The sequence below is a fragment of the Procambarus clarkii genome, chromosome 64 (genome assembly GCF_040958095.1).
Source record: "Procambarus clarkii isolate CNS0578487 chromosome 64, FALCON_Pclarkii_2.0, whole genome shotgun sequence".
Lineage (NCBI taxonomy): Eukaryota > Metazoa > Arthropoda > Malacostraca > Decapoda > Cambaridae > Procambarus > Procambarus clarkii.
The window spans coordinates 7,360,659-7,372,986 of record NC_091213.1 but is presented as its reverse complement, the minus strand read 5'-3'; the positions used below and the strand labels follow the sequence as shown (position 1 = coordinate 7,372,986).

Below are 12,328 nucleotides of genomic sequence, written 5' to 3'. Positions count from 1 at the left end.
ATAATAATAATAAAATTAATTCATAATTATCACTTCCTTCTGCTTGGTCTTGGTAATTGGAAGCAGTCCATGGCAGACATTGACTGCTTCCAATTACATGGGGGTATTTATAGGCCATTGCTCTTCATACCTCTCTAAGGGGGCCGGGTTCTGGCACTGATTCCCGGTAGGCCTAGAACTCCATCAATTGACTGTTTCCAGGGTCTAATATATATACACATCAGCCCAGTATAACACCAGGGAGGCGAAGGGGCTCTCCACAGAAAATCGGTTATTTCTTCATTATTAAGTGATGGTGTGGGCACAAGCTGTATGGCGGTGCCGAGAGCTGCTGCTTACCTACCCACGGTCACCTTCGCAATACTGAGACCCTAACGTCCACAAGGGGTGCCCACAAATTTGTTAAAGATTGCCTGAAGTAGTAAGTGAGGGCTCCATGTACGCATGGAACTTTTAAATCTTTCATTGTATTTAAATTATTGACTTGCACATCAGGGTCAATAATGGGGCGAGTGTCCCTGATTGACATGCACATTTGAGGGGTTAAATTGTTGCAACAGTCTAGAACTGTTTGCAAAAAGTGAAAGTTTGTTCATTTTTAGGGTACCATTGTTGAACTTTAATCTATGGCCTCCTGTTTTTGAGGTTGCTTGTTTAAAAATTACCTCCTTGTCAAGTGTCATAGGAATTGTTTAATGTATAGGTAACTTTTTTCTTAGCATCTTAAATGTCATTGGTCACAAAGAAGTTGTGTTTGGTCTTAAAAGATTGAGCTTGTGAAATTCCTCTGTATGACTGGAGCAATATGCTACAGTATATGAATCTACCAACCTCTTCAAGTTTTCCAAGACGTGGGTGGAAACAAGATTAGATCTTGGGTGGCATCTTTTCACACATTGAGAAAATTTGTAATGGCAGGATTCAAGTCATTAATAAAGTTTAGCTTCTTCCTTCACACTTTTTTTAAACTATTTATAAACTTCTGGTCCATTCACCTGCATGATGTGTTGATTCCTGGTGGTGAAAGGGTTAATTACCGTCTTTCACAAGTACAGTAGTTTGTGTGTTGACCAAGATTACCTTTGGGCTACACCTTGCTATTTATAAAATGGAATATTGCTAGTTCATCAATATTAAAAAAAATCACAGTTGGATATAAATGACAAAATTGTGCAAAGACTTTTCTGTTTATACAATTTTGAATATTTAATGCTGTAAGTGGTCAGTTTTCAATACAGTACTGTATATCTCTCTACGGTTTTTGGCAAAAAATTTCTAGGCTTATTTTGTAGTTATAATCAAATGTCTGGAAACTGATCATCTTCAGCTACGTTTGTAATGGTTTTACACGCATCATTGTGTGAGGTCTTTGCTAACTTGTAATTGAACATCTATAACCATATGGTCTTCTGAATTTTTACATTTTATTTGTATGATGGGGACACTAAAAATTCTAATTAATGTATGGGAAATAATGAGATATAGGATATATGAATTTCATATTAATTTGCAAAATATTGTTATACATACTGCTACAGGTTGTGCGTGCCAAGGAAAGAATAGACTTCGAATTGGAAAATATTGCCGAGGCTACAAAGAAATCAGAAGATAGACAAGAGCCTGGCATATGAGGTTTGTCCACATAGCCAAGCTCTTATTCCATTAAATATAATATTCCCTGCCATATCACAAATGGCTTCTTATGACTGGGAGATGTACTAAATGAAACCATCTACAATAAACATTCTCCAATATTATAAGACTGTATAGTATATAATTTGTATGCCATAAGGCATTCCATCCATCGGAAGTAAATACTACAACAGGCCTATTGTTTACAGAATGTATTTTTTAAATGTAGAGAATTGTAAATAAATCCTTTTTGTAAATGTACATTAATATTAACCAAATATTGTATATTTTTTTTGTTCTTGGAGCAAATGTAATGTGTAAAGTTGTTTGTAAGCAGACATCCTCAGAGTTGTCAGGCATAATATATACTGTATAGAGTATTGTCTATTTTCTGAACTCTTAATTACTGTGCTACTTACACAGTATCAAGAGTAAACTGATGTGAATAAATTGATTGTTCTAAAGTGCCAAGATTTGTGACAATCTGATCTTGAGGACAGGTTGATTAACCTCTAAGGCAGAGTGGCACTTTTGAGGACAGCCGCTCCTATCTTTTAAAAAAATAGAGTACAACAGGTTGTGAGGTGCACAAGGAGGGTGTGGGGGGGGGGGATTAAAGGGTCAATGAGTGCATCAGTATAAGGTATGCAATTTGCCGACATATAGTCCACCCATGGTCTTTATTCAGATCTATCCAAGATTCATAGTACTGAGGTTCCGGGTTCGATACCTGGTGGAGGCAGAAACAAATGGGCAGAGATTCTTTCACCCTGATGCACTTGTTCACCTAGCAGTAAATAAGTACCTGGGAGTTAGACAGCTGCTAGGGGCTGGTTCCTGGGGGGTACGTCAAGCCGACCGAGGACCGAGCCGCGGGGACGTCAAGACCCGAAATCATCTTGAGATAACTTCAATATATAGTATAGGGTGAGAGGGCTGAAATGGTCAGGTTGGAGGATTTTTAGATTTGTGACTACATTGCTTTTGTATTTAATTAACTGTGTACTTTATTTTTTATCTAATATGTGAATAATGTAACATGTACACTTGCATAATATACAAACCTGTCCCTGGCACAGCCCAGAGGAAGTGTCTTCCAGCCTGCACCTTTGCTGCTGTTCTGCCTTGGAATGAATTCAACATTGGCAGAAAAGACCCAATTGTGATTTGACATTCGCAGCAGGCCATTTGTACACGACGACCTTGTCACATAGTATGCAATTAAAAACTATAGCAGCATTTTTCATAGTCACCTTTATTCATCCACACATATACATATATATATTTTATACTCAAATTAACTTCAAGGGGGGTCTACAAATGGGATGGTAATAAAAATTGACATACTGTACGATGATTACCACATTAATCCCGGAGATCAACGTATAGTATAATAACTGCACTGTACATGTGTTATTATAACCCTTAAACCTGGAAGGGTTTAAATTACTATATTGTACATTAAACACAGGTGGACTGGTCACAAGTCATGGTATTGTTTGAATTGAATGAGTTTATAGATGTAGTTCAAGAATCAAGGTTGAAGGTGTGACTAAAGTTGCATAAACTGCTCTTGCTGTAAAATAATGTACAGTACAGTAATACTGTAGTATAATATTTTTTTATGTACTAAGGTTCAACACCATTGTTTTTAACTGCAGTAATAATTGTAATTTCCCTATACAAGACTAGGCTACAGGAATTTATGCTCGTAAAAATTTCTTTGGAATAAATTTATTCAAAAGTTTCCTTAGTGTTTAGACATGTACATTGCTACTCTTCTTTGTACCCAGTAATTTGCTCCCTTTGCACCAGCTGGAAGAGTAACAGTTAGTACTGGTGGTCTCGGACTACTATCTGGTCCTCCCTCGTACACAGGGCATTCATAATATCTTGACCTAGTGGATGGCAAATCACTTTTACTACTTGTTGTCATTTCCTCTCCAAAATCTAGAGAAGGATAATCACTCATTTGTTTTAGAGAATTGGCCAACATGTAAGCAGTATTTTGTGCATCTAATATTCTAGGTCCATCACATGTTGATGGAATATTTGATGTCATTTCATTAGTCGGAGTAGAATCTGACTGCATGTTGTGTTTCAAGTTCCCTACCTCGGTATCTTCTTCCATTAAGGCTACTGGTGGCAGAAAGTGAGATAATGAACGTGCTGTAGTACAAGATGATGCAGGTCCTCTTGCTGTGTAAGAACCATTCTCCATAGAAACTGTCGGGACCATGTTCAAAATAGGTAACTGCTCCATTAGTTCTTGAGATGCAGGCTCCTCAAGTTCATAACTGGAAAAGTAAAGCTGAAATGTCATGATGAAATTGAGAGCCGATATATTTGACCTTTCATCATTATTACTGTATTACCATTTCACACTTGGCTGCAAGGATAAACAACCAGCATGCCTTACCACCACATCCCATATGCTATTCAGTCATTCCTCCTTCTTCCATACACCGTAACTCTAATAATTTATTTTGTCAGAGATACGCAGTGTACGTGTGTGTATTTACTATTTGTGCCTGTAGGATCAAGCTCTTCGCTCTTGGACCCCCGCCTTTCTAACTGTCGGTTGTCTAATATGATGACTCCTGACCTATTTTTCCTCAATCATATCTACAATATATTTATCTCACGCGCGCGCGCGCGCGCACACACACACACATCCAGGATGCAGCCCATTTGTTTCTGCCCTGACTGGGAATCTAACCTAGGCTTGTAGGACTACAACCCTAGGCTGTAAAGACCTGTGTGTGATATTTTATTTATTTATTTACATATATATAATGTGTGTGTGTCTCTATGTATCAATATCAACATGTAAAACAGCCCACGAGAATGAGAGGTGATGATGCTCCATCACTGCTGGCTATGGTATTTACCCGGAAAGAGGAGATATTTGACATTCAGTATTCTCCTCCCTTGGGAAAGTGACCATGTCCTGTTGGAAATTAGATATGCTATGCGATGTAATCTAGAAGAGAATTTCGGAACTGAAATAGTTGGCAATAGTTGACCATTCTCAAGTAGATTGTCTCACAATCGACTTGAGAATGGTCCAGGACGGACTGAAACGTCGTCGTCCTTTCACTTTCTAGTGTGTGGTCTGATCAACCTACTCTAGGGGCTATGAAGAAGTAAAACAGTTGGACCAGATGGAGTTTCACCTTGGGTGCTGCAAGAATGTACAAGTGAACTGAGCATTCCACTCAAATTGATATTCTAGACATTCTTGTGCACAGGAACCTTAGCAGATACACATGTATATGGAAAAAGCCAAACATAGTTCCAATCTTTAAAAATGGTAGCAGAGAAAGCCCTCTAAATTATAGACCCATATACTATAATTAACAAGCATGGTAGTCAAAAACACTAGAATTTATTTTTTAAACCAAATGGAGATGCTTGAGATAAAACACCTAGAGAGTAATGACATAACAGACAAGCAGTATGATTTTTGAACAGGAAGATTTTGTGTAACAATAAGTGAAGTCACTTAATAATACCGATAAGTGAACAGTCACTGCAAGTCAAAAATGAACCTAACTATACTACTGAACCCCTGAATGCATACTTTATCAACCTCCTATTTGCTCTTTGTAACTAAACAGCCCGTCCTCGCATATAAAGATCCAAGCTTGTTAATGCTGCCGCCATAGCCCCTGTTTATGAACGAAAAGCGGTTTACACATGATTCGACTGATGATGTGTGAACACTTCCAGAACAAGTGCTTCACTCACATCCTCTGTTCGAAGCACAATTCTATAAATGCTTCACCCACGCACTTCAAATACAAATAATCGCCAACAGAACCTAAACATCTAACCTACGCCTAATTATACATAAAAATTTTATGTATAATAATATTAATTTATATTTGAGAACAAACCAATTTTTAATACACAGTATGTTAAAACTGATGAATGCGTCTGGGGAGGACGGCGGCTACTTTTTTAAACAGTCTAGTGTGAGGTCGGGTTGGACTAAACCATCTTGGTACACTCCTCAATCTTGCTATTTAGGAGCTTTAACACCACAATTGTCTGACATTCTTTCCTTATTCTAACACCTAAATATTGTATATTTATTAATTTCTATTTCTCTAATTCCAGACTTTTCCTATTCATGACACACCATCTGGCATCCAAATACCAGGGTAGGTACTGCTACAAACAGACCTCTGGTCACATCTCTTATTCTAACAGGACTTTAACTATACAGTGCTAGTCACTTTCCTAATTGCACATCCTAGATATTTAAACTAAACCATCACTTCAAGATCTTCACCATTCATACAAGTAATTATCAAAAGAAAGTCCCAAGTATGGAAGACCATGGAGCACAGTCTGTGTTGCAGAATATTCAAAAGGAGCAAAATATCACTCAGGGTGCTACTACAAGAACAAAAGTTCATAAGGCAAGTGACATCAAGAGTATCAGATTCATCAAGGATTCTATCTAGGAACAAGTGATCCAGAGACACTAAGAAAGCAAGACATATGATCATCCTGAAAATCAGGACATTCAACAATGCAGTGCACAATTTTAAATGGGATGAATCAGTTCAGATAATAAGGAGTAGGGGCTTTGGTCCATTAGGTGGCCATGAGTTAAGTGCATGTGGCCGATACACACCAAGCCAGAGTTGTTTCCCACCATCTATTATGGTGGTGGAGAATGGGAATACTGTTGTTTACTTTCAAGGGTGCACACCAAGTGGCCACAATATCCAAGAGTGGCATTGATTCAAATTTGAATCAACACTCACTGTTGATCTGGCATTGCTCTTTGATTACACACAGAAATCACAATTGCGTGATGCAGGTTCGAATCCTTGTCACGGCCCTTGTGGATTTGTTCATTGCTCTTTGATATTGTGCCCCACTGGACAGTTTGTTGGCAGTTATTGGTTTGCCATTACTGGCAATGGCCATGGATTACTGTATGAATGACTGGGTAGAAACAAATGTGGAATCCCTTTTCAGGAAATGGGCCAAGTACAGATGGCCTCCTTAGTGGAAGTGTCTGCAAGATCATTTGAGCTCCAATATGGCTGGGAACCCAACAAAATTTGACTATCTTAAATCTGTTAGAGATAAGAAATGGGCAGTATTGTATCTCAGCAACCACAAAATACAAAGAGTTAAACGTTTATTCCTGAGCCATGTGTAACAATGTGAGATTTGTCACACATGTTGATGTTGTTTGTCACACATGTTGATATGTTGATGGACAACACTGACTCGCTGTGAGTCAACTACAATAACAAAGAAATAATGACAGAAGCATCCAAATTGCATAAAGTTCTGCCGTGAAGATGTTAGTGTCCTGGGGCAGGCAGCATATATCGGTTTGACAAGGAAAAATATCAGAGTAGCCAACACTGCCTGCAGACTTAGACCCACTGGAGTAAGGAGGGAGGGAATTATCAGGGGGAAAGCACCAAGCCATTATGACTATATAGCTCTTGGAAGTGGTCAGGATAAGAATTTGGGATGGGACGGGGGAAAGGAATGGTTCCCAACCACTTGGACGGTGGGGGATTGAATGCCAACCTGCATGAAGCTAGACCATTAGTCTACCGTCCAGCTCAAGTGGTTGGGCACACTAGAGTAAGAGTTAGAGGGAAAATGTTCAAGGACAACCTGTCCTTAGACCAGGCTCATTAAAGCAGTAGCCATCCTCCAAAATGCATTCAAAAATTTTAACGTACTGTGTATTTAAGAGTAGGTTTGTTCTTATAAAATATTATTATTATTCATTAAAGTTCTATATATAGTTTGGCAGAGGTTAGATTATGTGTTTAGGTCCTTTTGGCGATTATTTGTATATTTTGTAAGTGGGTGAAGTGATAACCTGATTAACCAGGCTGTGACTCATACATCAGGCTACAAGCATCTGCATTGAACAGCCTGGTGGATCAGACCAGCAACCAGGAGGCCTGGTCAGACACAGGGCTGTGGGGACATTGATCCCCAGAACCTCTAACAGGTAGTTCAACAGGTAGAAGTATTTACAGAGTTGTGATTTGAGCAGAGATTGCAGCAAAGCACTGTTCAAGAAATGCTTGATTACCATCAGTTGTGAGTCGTACGTAAACCATTTTTCATTTAGAAATGGGGGGGTTTGGCAGCTGGATTAACATGTATTTAGCCTTTGTTGTTGAGGATGGGCTGTCAAGGACAAAGCATTTCATAACAGTAGGAGAAGTATAAACCATCAGCCATGAGGGTTGGGGGGGGGGGGAAGGGGGCCTTTCAAAATTTCACTAGTGGGACTGTCCATGGGGGCAAGGTAGGAACAATGAAGGGAAATATTGCAAATGTGAACTGAGAGAGAATCTTGCAAACGAGTGACCCTTGCAAGAAAAAAAATTAGTGAGAGGGAACAGGGCCCTGCTGATGGGGTGTAGTCAAAGCCCGGGACAAGTGGGAGTGGGATTAACTCCCTCACCGACCTCAGGTATTCCTGGGGGTCAGTGTTAGATAAAAAAGTGAATATGGAAGGTGAAATAAGAGAATAATGAGTGGGGGGGGGGGGGGGGGAAGAGTGTTTGGGGAGGTAAATAGTAACAAAAGGAAGCAATGTTATTATGCAGAGCTCTCAATAATACAATCAATGGAAAGTAGTTTTTGCAAAAGTAGCCAGTGCATGTGGGACGTGCATAACAATAACAAAATATATGAGAGATGAGGTACTGTATATTGAAATGCGTAAGGGAACTACAGTAATGTGGAGTGGTTGAAGCTCAATGCACTTAGGTGGTTTAGACACGTTAATAGAAGGGTTAAATAAGGAAATCATATGACAGGAAATGTAAGTATGAAGAAAAGCAAGAGTAGAACAAAATCTGCGAAAGAGATGGTGAGGGGAGGGGTGAGAGACCATGACAGTGTTAAAGGATTGTTTAGTGATATAATCTCATGCCAAAACCTTTATTGAGGTTACACCATTGTGGGAAGCTCCCAGGAGGAAGGTGTTGAAGCTGTGTACAGATAAATACAATTATTATATTATAGATGTTAAATATAATTTTAAATCTACAAATTATTTTGTATGAGACAAGTCATCATTAGTCTTACCTGGCTGTATTCCATGATGCACCAACCAGCCAAAGTCCAGACACACACAGTCCATTCTGTCCAAGCTCATGCCATTTTCTTATGGATTCTTCAGTGTTCAGGCCAATAAATTTAGGCGAGTGTTTCTGAACGGTGTCACCATCATGTGGCAGCTGATCAGTTGTGCTGATTACTTCATTGGTTTCCTCATTTTGCTCTACCCAGGATTTTAATTCATTTTTATTTGTATTATAAAATGGGTGTCCATCTGAAATTTCATTCTGATATTTCTCATCCAAAGATTCCAAATCTTCAGCAATATTTGGAATAACATCAGGCAGGTTTTCAGGGAGAAGATCAGTGAATTGGAAGTTCCAATTTAGGTGATGAAGTGGTTTACAAGATTTGTGAGCTACTTTTCTTTGCACAGTTATTAGAAATGCAGGCAGAAATTGGAATGCTCCAAATCTAAAATATGTGGGACATCCATCCTCTATCCAATTCTGAAAAGGTAAAGGCTTGTAATTTATATATTCCTTAAGAGATTAAAAAAAAACAGCATTGAATGTAATGAAATGCAAAATTTTGGGTGAGCCAGGGTGTCTTCCTGATGCTACTGTACTAACATAGTGCCAGACTACTCGGTGCCATCAGTCATGGAGTTCTTATTGGCCTACCGGGGACCAAGAGCCAGAACCTGGAACATGTCAACAGGGATAGGAATAGGAAACCTCCCTGCAATAAAAGACCTTCCACAGAAGGCACCAGAGCCCCCAAAGGGTTAACTGGGACCCAATGGCCCAACTCCGACTCCCCCACCATGCTCTGGGAACTACTCTTGAACATCATCAGGAGGGAGGGTAAAGAGTGCTACTTGTGAGGAACAAGTCCCACAAGACTTAGGGTAGAAGATGTCACTGACTCAACAGGCAGCTTGGCAGAGGCAGAACATATGAAATTGAAATAAGTTTATTGAGGTATAAATACACAGAAAGGGATGAGGTAGCTCAAGCTATTCTCACCCTGTTCAGTACTTGTTCATATATATATATAGACATACATCACAAACAATAAGCATATTACCCAACATTCTGAGTGATAAATATATAAGTACATTTCTTCCTTTACACATGCAGTATGTTACCAGACATACACACACAAATATTTTTATGACTAGGTACACTAGTTACATTCAACAAAATTACAATCTTGGTGCAAAATTATTATATCTCTCCAGAATATCATCAATTTACATACAGAATACTGTATATGAATGTCACCTGGTGGCACAGACGATGGACAACCCTCAAACTCTCACAAAGCAAGAGCTGGCAGAGGTATCCATAGTACCACTGAGCCTGCAGGCCAGCACTGGAACCCAAACATGAAATTCCCCGGGCAGAGCCAAGATCTGCACCTGACACCAAGACAAGGGGGAAGGGCCACCACCAACTAAACAGATCTAGACCAAATACCCTCCACCCCCTCAGATGTAAATGGCAAAGGATCCCCTGCAGGATGCAATGACTCAACTACTTCCAACGTCTTAAGTGGAAATGGTGACCTGAGCCCTCCTCCACAAAAGGCCGAGCTATACCCCATGCAAACAGGAGTGCAGGCTCGGAAACCCACAAGCATCACGGAGCCTGGAGCAAACAGCAAAAGGGAATGGGGATAAAGTCTGGTAAATGCAACACACATAGGAGGAATAAGAGTGGGAAAATGAACATTTGCTGCTCTTAAGACCAAAACCTCCAAATAAGGGCCAGCTCTTGGGCAATCACTTAAGAACTAAGCTACAAAACTAAATGGGCAAATGAATCAGAAGTGGCTGCATGCTGCCTGTTTAGCCCTACCATTACAAAAACAGGGCAGAGGCCCAACCAACAGGTGGTATTCACAGGCAGAAAAATGACCAGCGACATGTACCAATGCCAATGAACATCCCTCAAACTCACATGTAGTTATTGGAAGTTCAATGGGTCAATCTAACATGAGCAATATCGTAGATCTGTACGAGAGTTGCTAGAGTCTGAAAGCAACTAACCAAGCAGGAAACAGGACACCCTCACACTCGGAATGCTCACTGGAAGAAATGACACTGCACATGGCCTACAGGATAAACATGGTTGTTAAGGGCATGAGATTAGGGCCATATAAACAAGTGTGCCTATCCTACTGCGTCCCCACATGTAAAGAGGAATGCCTCCATCCAAAGGGTCTTGTAGAAAAGACTATGACTCATACATTACCAAGGTCAAGGATCTCCACCCCAGAGGCCTGGCCTACCAGGGGTGAACTCCTGAACAAACCACAGAAGTAAATCTGTTAGTGCAGGGCAACCCGTTCTCGCACTTTCTTACAGTCAATATTGACTTATTAATTACGTGCATGTGAGACATACTAAACATACTAGTTTACCTTGAAAAGCTTCATAGAAAACACCGACCTTACCTAACCTTCTTAGTATGTTAAGATAAGCATCTTATTGCTTCGTAATTACAATTATTACTTAACCTATACCTATAATAGGTTAAGTAATAATTGCAATTACGAAGCAATAAGATGCTTATCTTAACATACTAAGAAGGTTAGGTAAGGTCGGTGTTTTCTATGAAGCTTTTCTAGGTAAACTAGTATGTTTAGTATGTCACATATGCACATATTTAATAAGTCAATATTGACTATACGAAAGTGCGAGAACGGGTTGTGCAGGGGCAACACTAAATGAGTGCTTAAGGAGAGGTCACCATAAACACATGCAGCTTGTAGTGCAGCTTCATATTACATCCATGGCATAAGTGAGGCTTGTAAACACACACTTGTGGTCGAACACTGAAGGGTAGGAATGGTGCACAATCAAATGGCCTTAAAAGGAATAAATCCAAAGGATGGCAGTCACTTATCTCCAAAAAGAAATGGGACTTACTGTGACAGGTGACTTGGGAAGACTTCCCAAGGCTGGCATCAGTAACAGGACTGACATCACTAGCCATGAAGTCAGACACTCTGGGATGTCACTTGGTAGTGGTCTGCACACTAGGGGGTGTTTCATACCAGTTTTGAATAAACCACTTCGTGATCATCACCACTTATGTATGGGTGATTACAGTAAACCCCCTCCACCCTTTGAGAAGGGCATGTTCTGACTCTGGTCTTGGGTAAACCAACAGAATGTCTATGACTGATGTGACTGAGTGATAGGGAGCAATCTTTGTGATATAGCTTCATGGTCCACCTAGGAAAGTAACAGGCAACTGTTTGACTTACTCTGAAGAAGTATATTCTTGCATGTAGATCATGAAGAAAATGACTGAGCACAGTGGAGGCAGGGTGAGTGCATATCTTCACCCAGGTAAGTGGTGTGTGTCCTAATGCCACTGCTGACACTACTTCCTCACAACCATAACCCTGCCCACCAACTCCCTGAAATTAACAAAATATACAATTAAATTTAAAAGCTTAATTTAATTCCCGGCTGCAGGGCATGTATAACAAATACAAAAACCTTGTGACAAAGGCACCTATCCACATATAAAACAATTTGTATACAGGCTATGGAAATATTTATCACCAGCTGAGGTATGTGGCATTGGCCGTGTTTTGATGAGCAGCATGTTTGTCT

General features: G+C 39.9%; 1 protein-coding gene across 2 annotated transcripts in view; it reads right to left on the bottom strand.

Moving 5' to 3' along the window:
* Positions 1-2,866: 2,866 nt before the first annotated feature.
* Positions 2,867-12,328, bottom strand: part of LOC123768912 (dynein axonemal heavy chain 7) — a 339,155-nt gene continuing 329,693 nt past the window's right edge. For both annotated transcript variants that reach the window (XM_069309142.1, XM_069309143.1), the window contains 3 exons: positions 11,974-12,129; positions 8,725-9,206; positions 2,867-3,929 (listed from right to left, as the gene is read on the bottom strand). In XM_069309142.1, the coding sequence (XP_069165243.1) occupies positions 3,383-3,929; positions 8,725-9,206; positions 11,974-12,129 (1,185 nt within the window). In that variant the 3' untranslated portion in view covers positions 2,867-3,382. The remainder of the gene's footprint in view (positions 3,930-8,724; positions 9,207-11,973; positions 12,130-12,328) is intronic.